Below are 18,940 nucleotides of genomic sequence, written 5' to 3'. Positions count from 1 at the left end.
CATGTATTATTACATGTGGTTAGGGGTGTTTGGGATTCCTTTTTGCGGGTCTCTTTTTTACTTTCAATAAAAGTTAGAAAAGTCACAATATTGTGATTTTTAAAACTTTTGCAACTTTCATTATCAGAAATCTTGTTTTTCTCACTCAACTTTTCACCACCAAACACCTTATAACTTTTTCTAAAAGTTAAAAGTGTAAAAGTAAGCTCCAAAAGGAATCCTAAACACCTCCTTAATGTGGATGAGAACCTTTTACATATTCAAAGGATAAATAAGTAATTTTACAAAACATAAAGCTTTATTAAGTTGTCCAAACACTTTAATAACAAATCGAGGTATTGACAAATTACTTTTTCTGTCTAATTATGAAATTTCCCTTGTCTTTTTCATATTATTGTAAAATTAACTTCATTGCTCATCACTCGTACTTAATAATATAATAATATAGATTTTGTAGTTTTTTTTCTTGTTATGAGAAATATGAATTTTTCAAAATTCCCTTTTACACTTTTTAAATGAAAAAGTAAAGTAAGATAGTGAGACCATCTTCTCTCTTCACATATCATCCACTGATTTCCCAAATCAATAATGATGACAGAGTTTTCATTTTAAGGGTGTGTTTTTATGTTAACACATCTTTTATATATAATACTAACTTTAGAACCCGTGTAATACACGGCATGATTCAGATATGCAATTATACAAATTAAATTAAACAATAAGTACATAATATATGTAGAAAATGCATTACATCTATACTTCTATACTGTGTGTAAATAGAAGTTTTAAATTTATTATTTACAAATGTACAATTCAACCTAACTGATCCATTCGCCTTTTAACCCGTTCATGATATACCAATTGGTAAAAAAATGTCTATCAAGATGCATCATATGCATCGGCTTTGCTATTCATTTGTCAAATTATGGGGAGAATAGCTATCATCCCCTTTGCTACTTTTAAACCAATTTAAAAACTTCAAATTCAGCAAGTTGAGAGATTTTCCCAATTAACCTTGTGACCTGTTAAGCGTCTTAAATAACTTAAAAATATCCATGAATAAGGTATGAGTGATTATTACAATGCGGAAGACTCAAAACGACCCAATTTAACATAGGTAAGTAGTATGTATAACTTCTTGGGTGCGGCTAAATTCAAACCATTTACCTCCACAAAAGAGTATGGTTTAGTAAGACCAACATCAAATTCAGACTGAAGACTCCTCATCATCACAAGCACGCTCATTATCTGTAGATAAGCTCGCATTAGATAACAGGGTGCCTTAAATTCTTATGAGTAGTGTGATTTGTGAAATAATGACCATGAAGAAAATAAAATATAATAACAAACCAAATCAACAAAATTCTTTACCAACTACTAAAATTTAGCCTTGCCAGCTCCTGGAACACCACGCATGTAAAGGCAACGTCTTAAACACTGATCATCACATACATCTCCTTCGATAAATATAGAATTCCTATGAAAACATCAGACGTCACTTAAATATTTAGCAAAGTTGCAAGCAAAAATGTTGTTTTTGCCTTTTCAACTTCAGTACTCTAGCCTTCTTGTGGAAATTCACATGCTCAACCAAAGATATGACCTTTTCTTGAATTCTGCATAATAAGAAACAACTTTAGCTCAGTTTCAGTCAAACATGCTTAAAAGAATCCAAGAAAAATGAAAATTTAAGTATCCTTACTGCAGCCACTTCACGAGCCGGGCTGCTGATGTGTACATGTCCTCCTTTTCCTCAACTCAACACCTGAATCTTCCTCATCAAAGCTCCAATCTTCATCATGATCGGCTTCTTTACACTCCTAACATGATCAAATAGCAGTCTTATGCTATCTTCAAATCAAGCATACCAACGGCATTATTCAATGTTATAAAGTATTCGCCATCGACTTCATGTTTGGAAACTACAAATACACAAACAATATCAATAATTCATATGGTAAAATTTGAATATAAATGTCAAATGTTGTCTGAATTTTTTGTTAACATACAGACTACTTAAACTTATTTACATGATAATTCTAATCATTGTAATTCTAAATCTTCTGTAAACATATTTAAAACATTATTTACAAAAGAATGATTGTTTCGAGTTACTAATTTTGATCCTTTACAAAAGTTAATTGAAAATCATAGCATGAGATATGAATTGCTCATACGTTCCCATTTGATGAGTCCATAATAAATCCATCAGGAAGATCTCTAACCAATATTATAAACTTGCAATCTCAGCTTAAGAACACTTAAATTCAAATTTTAGCTATGAATTTAAAGCGCAAACAAAGGAACTTCTTTGAAGATGAATTAATGACGTGAAGACGTCAGGTTGAGATAATGGCACTTACAATGAATCTACGGGTCATTATCACAACCTGTTCTGAAAATGGTGAATTTAAAAACTGAATTTAAGTGAACTTGTTTAAACGCGAACCAAGTTGATGTTTTTTAAAACAACCTGTTCGATCCGAACTCATTTTTTCAGAACCAATAATGACCTAAGCCTGTTCCGACCCTGCATGTTTACAAATATACTTTCTGTTCACTTTTGTTCGTGCCAAAACAAATTAAGTATCTTGTTGTAGATAGCAAGATTGCCTATTTATACTAACTTGAGATGTCATAGCAAATAGCATGGATGCACATACAATCCATTTTTACTATAAAAAATTATAACAATACTGAGTTGGTAGGCAAAAGTTGAAACCAGTTTATGATCAGTTTTAGTTCGGGTTAAAACTGGTTTCTTGGCTAAACTTTTTACCGGTTTGGGCTCTGTTTAACCAGTGTGGAACCGGTTTCAATGGAGAGGATTATAAACCAGTCCCGAACCTATAATTTCCAGCAGCCAACACTAACACATGGTAGATGACAAAGTGACTCTAGAATAACTTCCGTGTGGTCTTTTAACCCGCTAGACATATAACATACTGAAATCGGACAATTAGTTACATAATTTGGTTGAGATTACCTATTACAGTGTGATCTGCAAATAGTAAACTAAATGAGTTGGATCCATTTTTGTTCACCATAGGAATAAAAGCTCGACTTTTCATTCTTAATTGGTAATAACAATTAATAAACATCCGGTGGAAAATAATAAAAGGTAAATAGCTTAAAAAAAGCCCTATTCATGTATTGATAATCAGATATATTAACATCTGCTAGAAGATCTCCCTAATAAGTTACTGAATTTAGAATTTAAAAATTAATGAGTACAAACCCTATAAACGATTTATCTACAATTGCGATATTCATTACCTGGATCTGCACCTGAATGCTTAATCTTCAAAGAGATGAACTTAGCAATAGACAATGGAAAAATAGAATACGAATGCGATATCAGTTGTGTTTTTCAAATCAATTGTTGGTACATCATAGAGGGGTAGAGCTAATCGAAATTTTGACTACCTGGATATTCATTTGAATGTTCAATCGTTGTCGATTAGAGAGAACTTGGAAACCCTTGGAAGAGAGAACACCGCATAGGCACATCGACCAGGAATTGTTTTAAAATTAAATAGGATGATTGATACGGATTCAAGTAGGGTTATGATACCACGACATGACGACAGAATCAATAGCAAAAGTAAGTAGACTTTGGGCGGGATTTTACATTTGAGGAGCAATATCACATATGATTTTCTTTTATTATTATTACTAGTTACACAAATTATAAAATTACAAGTAAAACAAATAATTACATAGTGTTTATGAAAAAAAATATATTACATCTAGCGTATATCTATACAATGTGTACATAAATTGATTTTATTTATATTACAAAATAATTTTTTTAAATGAAATTAACAAAAAAATGCACGTGCAAAAACGTACCCGATAATGCTTCTTTCTATTGAAAAATTCATTCTCGGTGTCATATATGTATGATTGAAAGAATTTTGGTTATGAACAATTTCGGAAATAAGACTTCTCATACAATAGTAGTTTTACTCAGGCTAAATACAAAAGAAACGTTACCTTTATTGATATATTTATCAATTTACCACCCATCAAAGGAAAACAGGACATTAGATTGTACAATGGATGTTCTTCAAGAACTATGTTTTTCGGAGCTACACCATGAAAAAGATTTTGATAAATTTCAGAGGGCTTCTCGACTTTGTCATAATGACAACATAAAAAATAACATGTTAACCCATTCAATTTTGTGAATATTTTGTTTCATTTGAGCATAGTTTTCCATGTCATGCTTCCCAAACAACGTTCTCATCACCATTTAAGGAAAAATTAATGTTGACATAAATATTTCAAATTTGATAAAAGTTAGAAGCATTGATAGGCATGGGGTTGGCATGTCGAAAGTATTGCAATCTTTTCTTAAATTTTAATAGTTTAGGGGAAAATGATCAATTGGCCAAATCCCGAACCTTTTGATTATTTCAAAAAAATGCCTTTAAAAAAAATTTGAAACCCGAATCATATTTAAAATTCTAACTTTCATACTTTTGACATTAACAAATTTGACGATAAATCTATTTTGCATTCTCAAACTTTTAAAAGTACTCAAAATTTTCATTTTTGACCCGCAACAAATTTTGACCAAAATGTAGTTAACTTGTATCAACAATCTTTTTACCAACTTTTGACAAAAAAAAAACACAAATTTAAGTTCCACAAAAAATCTGAAACAATTTTCATTTGAAAAACATGATTTGTTGTTGATTTTTGGAATTCACCAAGTATTTTGAAATATATAGTAAAATAATATGTTAATATTTATATTTATAAAAATATATAAATATTATATAAATATAGTGTAAAAGGAAAGTGAATAGTTATTGATTTATTACATATATTAGGGTATATTAATTTTGGAGGGAAAAAAATTGTAAGAATTAACCAAAACATGACAAATGTTCATATTTATTTTACTTTATTAGAATAGGTAAATTATTATAATATAAGATTAAGATTAAGATGCAGGTATGAAATATGCAAATAAGTAATGGATAAACTGTCTGTTACGTAGGAATATTTGTATTTGTTAAAAGTAAACTTTAATAAAAAAAATTATTTTATAGCAAACTGCTGTTTGCAATTTGGTACGCGTGTCAAATAGGATTCACATCCCATTCTTTATAACCCTCCATATCTTTAAATTATATGAAAAATATGAAGAAAAATTATAAATTCGTCATTTGGAATATATAAAATTATGGATTTGGTTCTTTTTGAAAATGAGTTTCATTATATATTCTTTATTTGGAATTTCGTCTCAGTTTTAGTCATTTACACTAACGAAAGTTAATTATCTCAATTAAATCAACCCATATGCATTACACATGAGAGCATTTTAGTCTTCTTGCCCTTTAAATGGTTATTTGTGTAATTAAGTTAAATTGGTTCTACCATTTAAAACTAATTAAACTATATAATATTAATAAAACCAAAAAATTATATTAATATGAAATTTTTGATTTGCAAACTAGAAGGAACACCATCATTCAACAACTCTACCCCCCTTAATGGATGCGGCTTTCTTTCCGGCCAACCATATTACTAAACCATCATATTGCCAACATCTAGTTCGCAGCCACCGCCGCCAACAAGTTTTCTTTTTAGAATATTGCCCCCATCATTGTCTCTTCTCGTCGTTCTTGTTCAACATCTTAATAGTTTAGGGTCTTGCTCATAGGTCTAGCTTTTTATCATATACCCCTTGCAGTAAGTGACAAGGCTCATAATCCCAGTTCAATACGGATCAACCAAAGGTAAGGTACATGATGAAGGTGTTCCGGTAACACGGGACGGCAAGTCCGACGAGCAAGACCACCAAGATTGCAACTCAGTTGGTGTTGTGGCGCGCGTGCTCAGCTAATTCCACCTTGGGGATCATACTTGATAGCAGGAACATGGCGAAGTTCAATAAACCGATTAGATAATTACTCGTTTGTATGATTTTGATTTTAGGTTTTAATCATCCGTTTTGAGGATGATTGTGTGAATCTGGAATGACGAAAACGGGTTTCTTGGGAAAGTGTGGAAGAAAGAGGATGGAGGGTAGCTGTGTAAATATACACGTGGAATGTAATTATGTGACTAAAAAGACTAAAATGCCGTTACGTGTAATGCACATGGGGTGACTTAACCGAGTAACATAACCTCTAGTTAGTGTAAAGGATTAAATGATGCAAAATTTCAAATAAAGGATATAGAGTAAAACTCATTTTTGAAATGGATCCAACCCATAATTTTATATATTCAAAAGGACAAAATTTATAATTTTCTCCAAATATGAAAAAAAAAACTCATTCCAATCCATTTTTGTACTATTCATTATTTATAAGGGGGAGAGGGGCACCCTTTGGTACCCTAAACCATCGCCCCCTTAAACCTATTGATCAATTGGATACCTCAAATCATGTAATAGAACCTGATTAAAAAGGGGAGAGAGATTGAGAGCCATGGGCGTGAGTTGAAAGGAGAGAGAAGGAGAGGGTAGTTTAGTGGAATCTTTGGTTAAAAGGGTTTACTGTACAATATATGGTAAACGAGACGACATTGGTGGATATTGTAGTTTAGTGGAGCGCTCCCCTCGATTTATTGTGTTTGCTAACTCACTATTTATTTTGTATAAGTATATGAGCGAAAGAGAGAGAGAGATAGTTGTAAAGTTGATTAAAAGTGTGATACTTAATTAAGTAGGAGATAAATTTAAGAAATAAGATGTGCAAGTTTTTTAAGAGATGAACAAAAATAATTGTTAAAACTGATACGTATATAAATAAAAATACATAATGTGATATGAATTTGGGATGAGCTTAGTACTATATTGGTGCCAATCTCAAATATTCCAACCCTGATTTTCTTAAAAACTTGATACCGGTATCAAAAATGCTCGAATAATTACCAATACAATAGTATGCAAAAATCAGAATATTCCAACCCTTATTTTCTTAAAAACTTAGTACCGGTATAAAAAATGTTGGGTTAGGTACACGTACAGTAGGTAGCAAAAATCAGTAAATACCGGTACCAGTACCAACCCTGAATTTCCGGTATCATGGCTCCTGGTATGTGAGTGTTAAAAGTCAAAATCGAAAATAGTTTAGGGTTTTGTTTTAGTAGGTGGCGGGAATAGTTGTGGATTTCCCGCGTATATTAATTTTCAGTAAAAATTCAAAACTGATTTGATATGATTTTGTTCATTCCCTTCCCCCCCTACATGCTATCCTATAAAACAGACCTTCAAATTCAGTCTACTCTCAATCAATCCCTAAAATCAATCAGTTACAGGAAATGGGGACGACCACTCTATCAGAATCCGAACAAGCTGCTGCTGCCCCCAAATCAACAGGTAAGTCCGTCACCCAGATTTTATTATTATTACGCCCATTTGCAATTAAGTGTGTTGATTTAAAGATGAAAATATAGATTCGGTTTTAGACAAACTGAGACCTAGGTAACATCATTGCCATTGCTGCACAATCGATGCCAGTTTTTCTACTTTTCTTTTTCATTGTAAGACCACCCGCTATGGGGCGCGGAAGAGGGTGGAAAGGGGCGCGGAAGGGGGGGGGGGACACCGCTGTGGGGCGCGGAGGGGGTGAGCGCCATCTCGACAGCCGGTGGGGTGGGCCCCCTCTTTCCCCATCTCACACACACATTCATATATACGTGTGTGTGTGTATAGGGCTTGGATCAAATACAAATGAAATTAACGTGCTAAACATGAGAATCAAGTAGAGTAATTATATATACAAGTAGAGTAATTACGTAATTACTCTATGATGTAATTACATAATTACTCTACTTGTATATATATAATTACTCTATTTGATTCTCACGTTTAGCACGCTAATTTCATTTCTATGTTAACTTTCCCCTACATATATATATATATAGGGAAGCCCAAGGGGCTTTAAACCATAGTGGACGAAAGCTCTGTCATGACGTGGCGATGATGTGGCACTGTGGAGGGCTTCGATGCCCTCCACCATAGCAGATAATCTAAAAGGCATTTTTACTTTTACACTTAACCTAGTTTTCTAGGAATTACAAATCTATCTACTTGTTATAATCAAACACACATTGAACAAACAAAATAACAAATACCAAATTGAAAACTGTTTGTTATCTGTAGATTTGATTGTACAACAAACAATATTGATTTAAATAATTGTTTTATTCTTTTTTATTTTACTGCTATTTACAGCTATTATTCTTAGTATGGCTGTTTGACTACTTTTTTAGCTTCATTAACCGCAAATGATGTTTTTCGATTCACATATTGGACCTAATCTGGACACTTTAGTTTGCCCCTTATACGGATTATTTTCGAAAACTTTGGTGTTGATGTTAATTTCCATATACATAGATTTTGAATTAAACACGAGATTTACGATAAACAAGACTCTATAAAGTGTAATGTGAAATTGGTTTGTAGATAGATGTTAATCTAATTTGTTTAGTATTATATTTTAAAGTGTTATTGCTTATTTAATTGCTTAACTTGATTGTGTTAAATCTTAGTCTAGTTATCGAGTTGTAATATTAAGGGTTTAATTCACAAAATATTATTTCCTTACGCCCTTATCGTGCCGAGGTGCCTCGACTTCAAAGAGGTGCACGTTTTGACTGTGACTTGACCATTTTGAATCTTGTTTTGATATAGCACCATTTACCAAAAATGATTTTGATCTTTGACTCGGATTATTTTAGCCTTCAATTTGATGATTTTAATATCGGTTTTGAAAAAAGAACGGTGCCCCGTGCGTTACTAGGTTACAAAACGTGTCCTTTTGGTTATTTTATTGTCCTCTTATTTTGTATGTTTTCTGTCATTATAAATGCAATTTGCTCTGCAATGTACTTTAATCCATAATAATGTTATTCTCTTACTTACGCACATTGTAATGCAAATTTAAATATTGTTTCATTTTTAAATTGTTAATGTTCTACACTTTTTCTAACTTTCAAAACTTATTTTCCCGATTGCAGAAATGAAGAAAAAAGGAAAACAAGCAAAATCAAAACCCGATCCTGCTACCAAAACTAAACAAAAACGTGAAAGATCAGTCAACACTGAGGACGCTACTGCTGTAAGGAAAATGCCAAAACGAGCCGCCTCATGTGCCAATTTTAAAACCAAACCGGTTTGCTTATCAGACAAATCTTCAACCATTGAAGCCAAAAAAGTCCAAGTAGTAGAAGAAGAAATAGCAGCCCTAAGTTTGGTACCAGGCCCAGATGACCCGAGGCCCAATAGACGACTAACTGAATTCATCTTCCATGATGCTGATGGAAAACCACAGCCTGTAGAAATGCTGGAAGTCGATGACTTATTCATATCCGGCCTCATATTACCATTAGAAAAAACATCTGAAAAAGAAAAGGAAACGGGTGTTCAGTGTGATGGGTTTGGTCGTATTGAGAATTGGTCAATATCGGGCTATGAAGATGGGTCACCTGTTATTTGGGTATCAACTGATCATGCTGATTATGACTGTGTTAAACCCGCGACAAGCTACAAGAAACTATATGACCTTTTTTATGAAAAGGCGCGAGTGTGCGTTGAAGTGTATAAACGCTTGTCAAAATCTTCAGGTGGGAACCCGGATATGAGTTTAGACGAGTTACTCGCGTCACTTGTTCGGTCAATGAGCGGTAGTAAAAACTTCCCACATGGTGGGTCGATTCGGGACTTGATTATCTCATGGGGTGTGTTCGTTTACGAACAGCTTGTCGGGTTGGATGATGCGCCAAACAGTATGGATAAACCGTTTGTTGAATTATCTGCGCTCGTTGCGTTAAAGGATGAAAGCGAGAAAAGTTCGGAGTTTGGGGGGATGAATATTAGTAGGCCGGCGAATGCACCTTTGAAGATTGGGGACGGAGGAAAAGCCAATGAGTCAAATGGGTCTAAGGTAGCCGATGAAGATGAAGACATGAAACTGGCTCGGGTTTTACAAGAAAATGAGAACTGGCAATCGATGAGACAGAAGAAACGACAGCGGCCCGCCACGTCATCAAGCAAGTTATACATACAGATTAATGAGGACGAGATAGCAAATGACTATCCGCTTCCTGCTTATTATAAAACCAGTGTTGAAGAAATGGATGAGTATCTACTTTTTGATTACATGGATGGGTATGATATTGTTGACCCTGATGACCTTCCGAAAAGCCTGCTGCAGAATTGGTCACTATATAACTGTGACTCGAGGTTGATTTCTTTGGAGCTTCTTCCTATGAAGCCGTGTGAAGATATTGATGTCACCGTTTTCGGATCGGGGGTGATGAGAACCGATGATGGAAGTGGATTCTGTTTTGATGATGACCCAATTAGTGGTTCGGGTTCTTCATCTGCTGCACCAAATGAAGACGGGATTCCTATTTATTTGAGTGCTATAAAGGAGTGGAAGATTGAATTCGGGTCATCGATGGTTTTCATTTCGATTCGAACTGATATGGCCTGGTGAGTTTCTTTATTTGTAGAGTATTTAGAGGTCACAAGTTTGATCCATATAATGAATGGGTTGTGTTTCATTTCACATGGGCTTAAAAAGAAACTGGTTGGATGTGTTTGAGAGTAACCAAAAGTGTACTTTTTATTCATAAACCCCCAAAACCAAAACCATTTATTAGAGCAATTTTCTTGTTTTTAAGCAGCATAAAACTTTAAAGTTATTGTGTTTTTAAAATTTTTATGGGATTTGTGGGTATGGTTGTATGTTTTTAATTTTTTTTCTGCTCTGATACACACACACACACACACACATATATTTCTAATTTAATTTGTTTCTCTGCTTGAGCTTTTTAGGTTGTATGTAGAGCTTAATGGGCTGTACATAAAACTTTGAAGTTAATGTAATTTTTTTGGGTTGTTTTTGTTCCTGGTCTGGTATTTTTTTTTTTCTGATTTGATTTGTTTCTTGAGATTTTTTGACTGTACATGAAGCCTTTTTTGTATATAAGCAAAAAAATCTCATATATAGAACCAATATATTTTACAAAATTATCTGAAATTTCTTTATTCACCTTTTCCTTTAGTCTTCAAGGATTACAATGTGAAAAACATTATCTGTAATCAATTTATCTAGACATGTTCTTAGTATTCTTATGTATAATGATTGTTTCAGGTATAGACTTGGAAAGCCATCAAAGCAATATGCCCCGTGGTACCAAACCGTCCTCAAAACCGCAAGGCTTGCAATTGCAATAATCACATTACTAAAAGAGCAAACGCGTGCATCAAAGTTATCATTTACTGAAGTCATAAAACGACTATCAGAATTTGACAAAAACCACCCTGCTCACATATCCTCAAACCCCGTGTTTGTGGAACGATACGTGGTTGTTCATGGGCAAATTATCTTACAACAATTTGCAGAATTTCCTGATGTCACAATCCAGAAATCTGCCTTTGTGTCTGGTCTTGAGGCTAAAATGGAAGAAAGACATCATACTAAATGGACTGTTAAGAAAAAGAAGATTGAAGTGAAACAAGCGAATATGAACCCGAGAGCTGCAATGGGGCCCGTTGTTTCAAAACGGAAGGCGATGCCTGCTACAACTACACGGTTTATTAACCGGATTTGGGGTGAGTTTTACTCGCATTACTCGCCCGAAGAGGCTAACGTGGGTGCTGATTCAGTTGATGTGAAGAAAGATGAAGAAGATGAAACTGAAGAAAACGAGCAGGAAGATGAAGAGCCCGAACCCGAAGATGAAAACATCACGGTTCCTTTACCAGAGCCTGAGAAACCACAATCAGCATCGAAGGAAAAGAAAGCCCGCGGGTTGAAAACTGACATCAAATGGGTCGGGAAAGTGGTTGGGAAGACCGCTGATGGGAAGGCTCTTTATAAAGAGGCGGTTATTCGGGGTGAGGTGGTTGCTTTAGGTAGTTCGGTTCTGGCTGAATCATCGGATTCAGAGGAAGATTCTATTTATTATGTCGAGTACTTGTTTGAGGACTCTGATTCCCGAAAATTTGTTCACGGGAGGTTGATGTTGCGGGGCTGTGAAACCGTTCTTGGGAACATAGCAAACGAGCGAGAATTGTTTTTGACTAATGATTGCATGGATCTTGAGCTTGATGATGTTATAAAATCGGTGACTGTGGAAATTAGAATCCCGTTGTGGGGTCATGAGCATCGAAAGGCAAATGCTAATTTTGATAAAATGGATAGAGCAAAGGCGGAAGATAGGAAGAATAATGGTCTCCCGGTTGAGTATTATTGTAAGAGTTTATATTGGCCTCAAAAAGGTGCTTTCTTTTCACTGCAAACTAATAAGCTGGGGCTTGGGGATGGCACATGTTATTCGTGTAAGGTCATGGATGATGAAAAGAAAACCGAGGTTTTTGAGGTAAATGAGTCGAAGACAGGTTTTACGTACATGGGAACCGAGTATGGTGTTAATGATTTTGTGTATGTGGGTCCTCATTATTTTGACTCGGATGAACGAGGTAATGGAACTCATAAGAGTGGTAGAAATGTTGGGCTTAAAGCGTATGTTGTTTGCCAGTTGGTGCAGATTGAATCTTCTAAGGGTGCAAAACGGGTTGACCCCGAGTCATTTACAGTCCAGGTTAGAAGATTTTACCGGCCTGAGGATTTGTCTGCAGATAAAGCATACCGGTCTGACATTCAAGAGGTAATGTTTAAATTCCCTTATAATGTTAGTTCAGTTTTCCTGTTGAAACGGTAAGGGCTGCTAAACAGGTTGTGTTTGCGGGTTGACGGGTTGAACTTGAAAATTTACATGACCTGAACATGACATGAACAGAACATTGTGCCACTCATGTGAACCTGAACATGACCTGTTTAATAACCTGAAAACGTTATTTTTTTACATATCAATGCTTAACATTAAATTTAACTGACTGTAACCTGTTATATTTTCAGGTATATTACAGCGAAGAAACACATAAGTTGTCAGTGTCAGCATTAGAGGGAAAATGTGAAGTTAGAAGGAAAAACGAACTTACTTCTTTTGACAGCACTTATATAGTTGATCACTTGTTCTTCTGTGAACGTCTTTGTGACCTGAATAAAGGATCTCTCAAGCAGGTAATTTCACTAATCTACTCTACAATTAGAAGTTCCAAATGGGCTGTTTTGGGTAATAGTTCTAAACACGTTGACCTGAAACACCCGTTTTCCAAAATCCTTATTTTTATTAAATAACTTGGTTTGACATTTAAAATTCTGAACTTCTGCAGCTACCTGCCAACATTAAACTTAGCCCCCTGAAAGAAAACTTTGTTAACGAAGCTGCAATTAGAAAAAGAAAAGGAAAGGGTAAAGAAGGAGAATCTGATATTGATATGACTGACAGCCTACAAGCTTCTGCTCCAAAAAACCGATTAGCCACATTAGATATTTTTGCTGGTTGTGGTGGCTTATCTGAGGGCTTACAAAAAGCTGGTAACTAGTTTTATTTTATTTTATCACGAGTTGCTTATTTTTGGACATCTACTGACACACGTTTACTTACAGGTGCGTCAGTTACCAAATGGGCAATTGAATATGAAGAACCCGCTGGTGATGCGTTTAAACTAAATCACCCTGACGCGTTGGCATTTGTGCATAATTGCAATGTCATACTGAGGTTTTGTTCACTCGTTTTCTTTTCTGAAATTAAATAAATCGAAGCATTTATCTTAATTTTTTTACATTTTCAGGGCTATTATGACTGCATGTGGTGACACTGATGATTGCATATCAACTACCGAGGCCGAAGAAATGGCTGCAAAACTTGATGAAGTGGAGATTAAAAATCTGCCTCGACCTGGGCAGGTGGATTTCATCAATGGTGGCCCACCATGTCAGGTACCAATTCAACATCTTATTATTTTTAAAATTTTAGAAATTTTATAAAATATATAGATGACAGACATAATCTATATGAGACGCACGTGACATCAAAATTATGTGCAGGGGTTTTCTGGTATGAACCGGTTCAATCAAAGTACATGGAGCAAAGTTCAATGTGAAATGATACTGGCATTTTTGTCATTTGCTGAGTATTTCCGTCCTAAATATTTCTTGTTGGAAAATGTGAGGAACTTTGTGTCGTTTAATAAGGGGCAAACATTTCGTTTAGCTCTTGCTTCATTGCTTGAAATGGGTTATCAGGTATTTAATTATGCTTTTCTGTATATTCTATCCAAATATTTGTGTCTAATTGTAAAAAGTGTTATGCATAGGGGAGTAAATGAGCTCCATTCTATAATAGTTATGATAGTATATAAAGCTAGATCGATCTTGCTCGTGAGCTACTTGAGATCAGCTTGCTAAAAGCTTGAATTGATTGGAATTTAAATGAGCTTTTGCCTAAAAGTAAGCCTGTTTACATATTAAATAAGACAATCCATAAAGTTATTATAATAAATTAATAATAACATATAAATATTTTAATATATTTTATAATAATTATTATACAAATATATGTGTGTGTATATATTTGTATAGTCATCTAATATATAAATATACTAGTTTTAGAGCTTCTGTCACACACGGGATAATTCAAATTATAAAATTATCAGTAAAACAAATAATTGTATTGTGTATATGAAAAAAAATGTATTGCATGTATCTATACATTGTGTACATAAATTGATTTTATTTATATTACAAAATGATTTTTTAAATAAACTTAATAAAAAATATGCCCGTGCAAAATCGTACCCGAGAATGCTTCTTTCTATTGAAAAATTCATTCTCGGTGTCATATATGTATAATTGAAAGAATTTTGGTTATGAACAAATTTCGAAAATAAGACTTCTCGTACGATAGTAGTTCTAACCACTCAGCCTAAATACAAAAGAGACGTTACCTTTATTGATATATTTATCAATTTACCACCCATTAGGATATTAAATTGTAGATGTTATTAAAGAACTATGTTTTTTTGAGCTACACCATAAAAAAGATTTTAATAAGTTTCATAGGGCTTCTCGACTTTGTCATAATGACAACATAAAAAATAACATGTAACCCATTCAATTTTGTGAATATTTTGTTTCATTTGAACATAGTTTTTCATGACATGCTTCCCATACAACATTTTGATCACCATTGAAAGAAAAATTAATGTTGACATAAATATTTCAAATTTGATAAAAGTTAGAAGCATTGATAGGCATGAGGGTGTTTGCAATCTTTTCTTAAATTTTAATAGTTGAGGGAAAAATAGTCAATTCGCCAAATCACGAACCTTTTGATTATTTCAAAAAATGCCCTTAAAAATAAACTTGAAACCCGAATCATGTTTAAAATGCTAACTTTCATACTTTTGACATTTTAAAGTCAACACTTTGAACCCATAACAAATTTGATGATAAATCTATTTTGCATTCTCAAACTTTTAAAACTACTCAAAATTTTCATTTTTGACCCGTAACAAATTTTGACCTACATGTAGTTAACTTGTACCAAACAATCTATTTACCAACTTTGACCCATAAAATCAAATTTAACTTCTACAAAAAACCTGAAACAATTTTCATTTGAGAAACATGATTTGTTGTTGATTTTTGGAATTCATGAAGTATTTTAAAATATATAGTAAAATAATATGTTAATATTTATATTTATAAAAATATATAGATATTATATAAATATAGTATAAAAGAAAAGTGAATAATTATTGATTTATTACATATATTAGAGTATATTAGTTTTGGAGGGAAAAAATTGTGAGAATTAACCAAAACATGACAAGTGTCCCTATTTATTTTACTTTATTAGAATAGGTAGATATGTGTGTGTGTGTATGTGTGTATATATTTGTATTGTCATCTAATATATAAAATTATGAATTACTGGATATTATAATAATATGCATTATAATTATGAATATTTAAAAAATAAGTAATAAACTAGTCGAGCTCAAGTTTTTTTTAAAAAATTACAAATATATATGAATTAAATAATAAATAATAAGTGAGCTGGGTCTAAGCCTAGCTCGAGCTTGAAAAAGTACTCATGAGCCGAGCTTGAGCTCAAGGTCTTGCAAGTTAAACGGGCCAGGCTCAAGCCTAGTCGGGCTTGGTTTGGTTCTGCTCGTTTCTCCGGTACATAAAATGTTAATTGGTGGTTCACAGGATTAACCAGCAATATTTTTTATTCGTTAATTAAATTGTAGGTAAGGTTTGGAATTCTGGAGGCTGGTGCTTTTGGTGTGTCTCAATCACGCAAACGGGCCTTCATATGGGCTGCTTCTCCCGAAGAAATCTTACCCGAGTGGCCCGAACCGATGCATGTATTTGCAAGCCCAGAACTTAAAGTCACACTGAACCGCAACACACAATATGCTGCTGTTAGAAGTACTGCAAGTGGGGCCCCATTTCGTTCAATAACTGTCAGAGACACAATTGGTGACCTCCCTGCTGTCTGGAACGGAGCTTCTGCCACAACTATTGAGGTACATGTTAATTTTTGAGAGAGTTTATTTCAACTAAAAGAATTTAGAGTATGTTGGTTCTACTCTTAATTTATCTCAAAACTTTAAAATTTTATATTTTGCCATTATTTTTTTATTTTACCTTTGCTCTCAAAAAGTCTCATATTAATGAGGTTTGGGTGGAATGGAAATTTTAACATATGTGAACTTATTGAACTCAGTTAATGAGGTTGTTTGGAAAAAAAATTATTTCAAAATAATTGTTTTTGTTTGTTTTGAAATTAAAATATAATTGCATTTTAGGAAAATCATAATTTTCAAAATTTATAGATGTGTCCTATTAGATTTTCTTTAGCAAAGAAAGCTATATTTTTAGAAATTTAATTTCACTGTAATTGTGCACAGTACAAAAACGAGCCTGTATCTTGGTTTCAAAAGAGGATTCGAGGAGACACACGTGTTCTTATGGATCATATATCAAAAGAAATGAACGAGTTGAATGTGATTAGATGCCAAAGAATTCCTAAGTGCCCTGGTGCTGACTGGAGAGACCTCCCTGCTGAAAAGGTACTTATTAATATTTAAACAATTTGTCATTAGAAATTTAGGGGTGTGCATGGGTTGGTTTTGGGTCAAAAAAAAAAAAAGGGTTTTTGAGTGTTTGAAAACTATCTAGTTTTGGGTATCTTTTTGCCATTTGACCTTCAAATTTTTGGTCCGAATAAAATTGGCTCAAAATAATGAATTTGGAACTAAATATTCTTGTTAATTAATGATTGATTTAGTATTAATACATTTGGGCTAAAATATTTGGGTTACATGATTTGTTGAATTCTTATAAATTACCTAACATTCAAAATAAAAATGAAGATCCATACATGCGGTTCAGTTTATTTTGGGTTTTCGGTTTTAGTAAAACGCAAATCTGTAACCGAACAGAAATATTGCTTTTATGAAAACACAACCGAACTGTTTGTTTTTGTTTGGGTGTGGTTATTCGGTTTTCCAGTTACAGATCGGTTTTTTCAGTTTCACACACACCCAATTAGAATGGCAATTGAATCATTGCTCAATGTTTGAAATAATATTTGGCCATTTTTATTTGTTTTTGCAGGTTAAGTTGTCAACTGGTCAAATGGTTGATCTTATACCATGGTGTTTACCAAACACAGCCAAAAGGCATAATCAATGGAAGGGTTTGTTTGGAAGGCTTGACTGGGAAGGAAACTTTCCTACTTCTATAACCGACCCTCAGCCAATGGGTAAGGTTGGAATGTGCTTTCATCCTGACCAGGATCGAATTCTAACCGTTCGTGAGTGTGCTCGATCTCAGGTATTTAACCATCTTAATAAATACACAAATGTTGAGTGTTTGCTTTAAAAATGGGTTAATTTTAAAAGGCTTGTCGATAAATTGGTTGATTTTTGTTTTAGTTTACGCTGTTATTTATGGGTAAGTCTCTTCAAAAATGAGTTGTTTTCATAAATTATATATATTTAATAATAAGGGTATTTTGGCCATTTTACAATTTGACAGAAAAAGATAACCCTGTCTAAAGGTGGGGACCATTGGTGTTATCCACATGACTAAATGTTTAATTTTAAAAAACAATGTATCAAATTTGTAGTAGGGGTAAATCACAATATACATGAATCTAAATTTCTCAATAAAATAACATATATTGGGTTTTATTTTTTTCCCTTTTAAATAGCTGGTTATTTTCAAAAGGCTTGATGATGGATCAACTCTTTGTTTTTGATTATGGGTTAGTCAAAAGAAGGGTTATTTTTGTAATTTATTTAATAGTTATGGTAGTTTGGTCATTTCACATTCATTTTACAGAAAAGGTAACCCCATCCAAGTGTGTGTTTCCTGATTGAAAACTATTGTACTAAACATGTATTTACAAGTCAAGGTATCAAATCTGTAATATTGGTAAACCACATGGACCAACTGTGTAATTAATTCTTTCTTTTATTATATGCTGTAGGGGTTCCCGGACGGGTATAAGTTCTCTGGTAACATTCAACATAAGCACAAGCAGATTGGAAATGCGGTCCCTCCACCATTAGCATATGCATTGGGTCGGAAGCTCAAGGAAGCAGTGGAAGCAAAGTTGAAACAATCGGGCAACTGAGTCTAACCGGGCTCGTTATGGTTTAGTATTAGGGCTTGTTTTTAAGTGTTTTAATATTCAAACTATTTGTCAAACTATGTTGTGCATGGTTGAATGTATGTATAGAGTAATCCGAGATAGTTAAGTACTTAAGTTGCTTCCTATGTATGCAATCATGGATATTGGTTAAAATGAGTTGGAAACCTTGATGAAATATTTAGTCTTTGTACTTGTGTGGGCGCTTATTAACTCATTAAACATGATGATTTTAAAGATGACATTGTGGGAGTAAATCAATGATCATAACCTTAATCTAAAATTGATGTATGGAACTTGATGCCAAAAATGTGTTCCTAATTATAAAATTCCTGTCAAGTTAGGAAAGTATAAGGGCTTATCATGTAATTCTCTAATACTTGTAACCAATGAG

The 18,940-nt window shown here is 33.6% G+C and overlaps 1 protein-coding gene across 1 annotated transcript; it reads left to right on the top strand.

Moving 5' to 3' along the window:
* The first annotated feature begins 7,278 nt into the window (after positions 1–7,278).
* Positions 7,279–18,644, top strand: LOC143625720 (DNA (cytosine-5)-methyltransferase 1B-like). Its single transcript, XM_077095981.1, has 12 exons — positions 7,279–7,336; positions 8,980–10,456; positions 11,121–12,639; positions 12,891–13,055; positions 13,208–13,412; positions 13,485–13,596; positions 13,670–13,817; positions 13,926–14,123; positions 16,136–16,414; positions 16,799–16,960; positions 17,508–17,726; positions 18,385–18,644. Exons 1-12 carry the CDS (start codon positions 7,279–7,281, stop codon positions 18,529–18,531), a joined length of 4,689 nt encoding a protein of 1,562 aa, XP_076952096.1. The 3' UTR covers positions 18,532–18,644.
* The last annotated feature ends 296 nt before the right edge of the window (positions 18,645–18,940 follow it).

Source organism: Bidens hawaiensis, unplaced genomic scaffold (assembly GCF_021521415.1).
Source record: "Bidens hawaiensis isolate Kalapana, Puna unplaced genomic scaffold, B.hawaiensis_p1.1 tig00004199_1, whole genome shotgun sequence".
Classification (NCBI taxonomy): domain Eukaryota; kingdom Viridiplantae; phylum Streptophyta; class Magnoliopsida; order Asterales; family Asteraceae; genus Bidens; species Bidens hawaiensis.
Note: the sequence above shows the minus strand (reverse complement) of the source record. Positions and strands in the feature narration are given on the sequence as shown.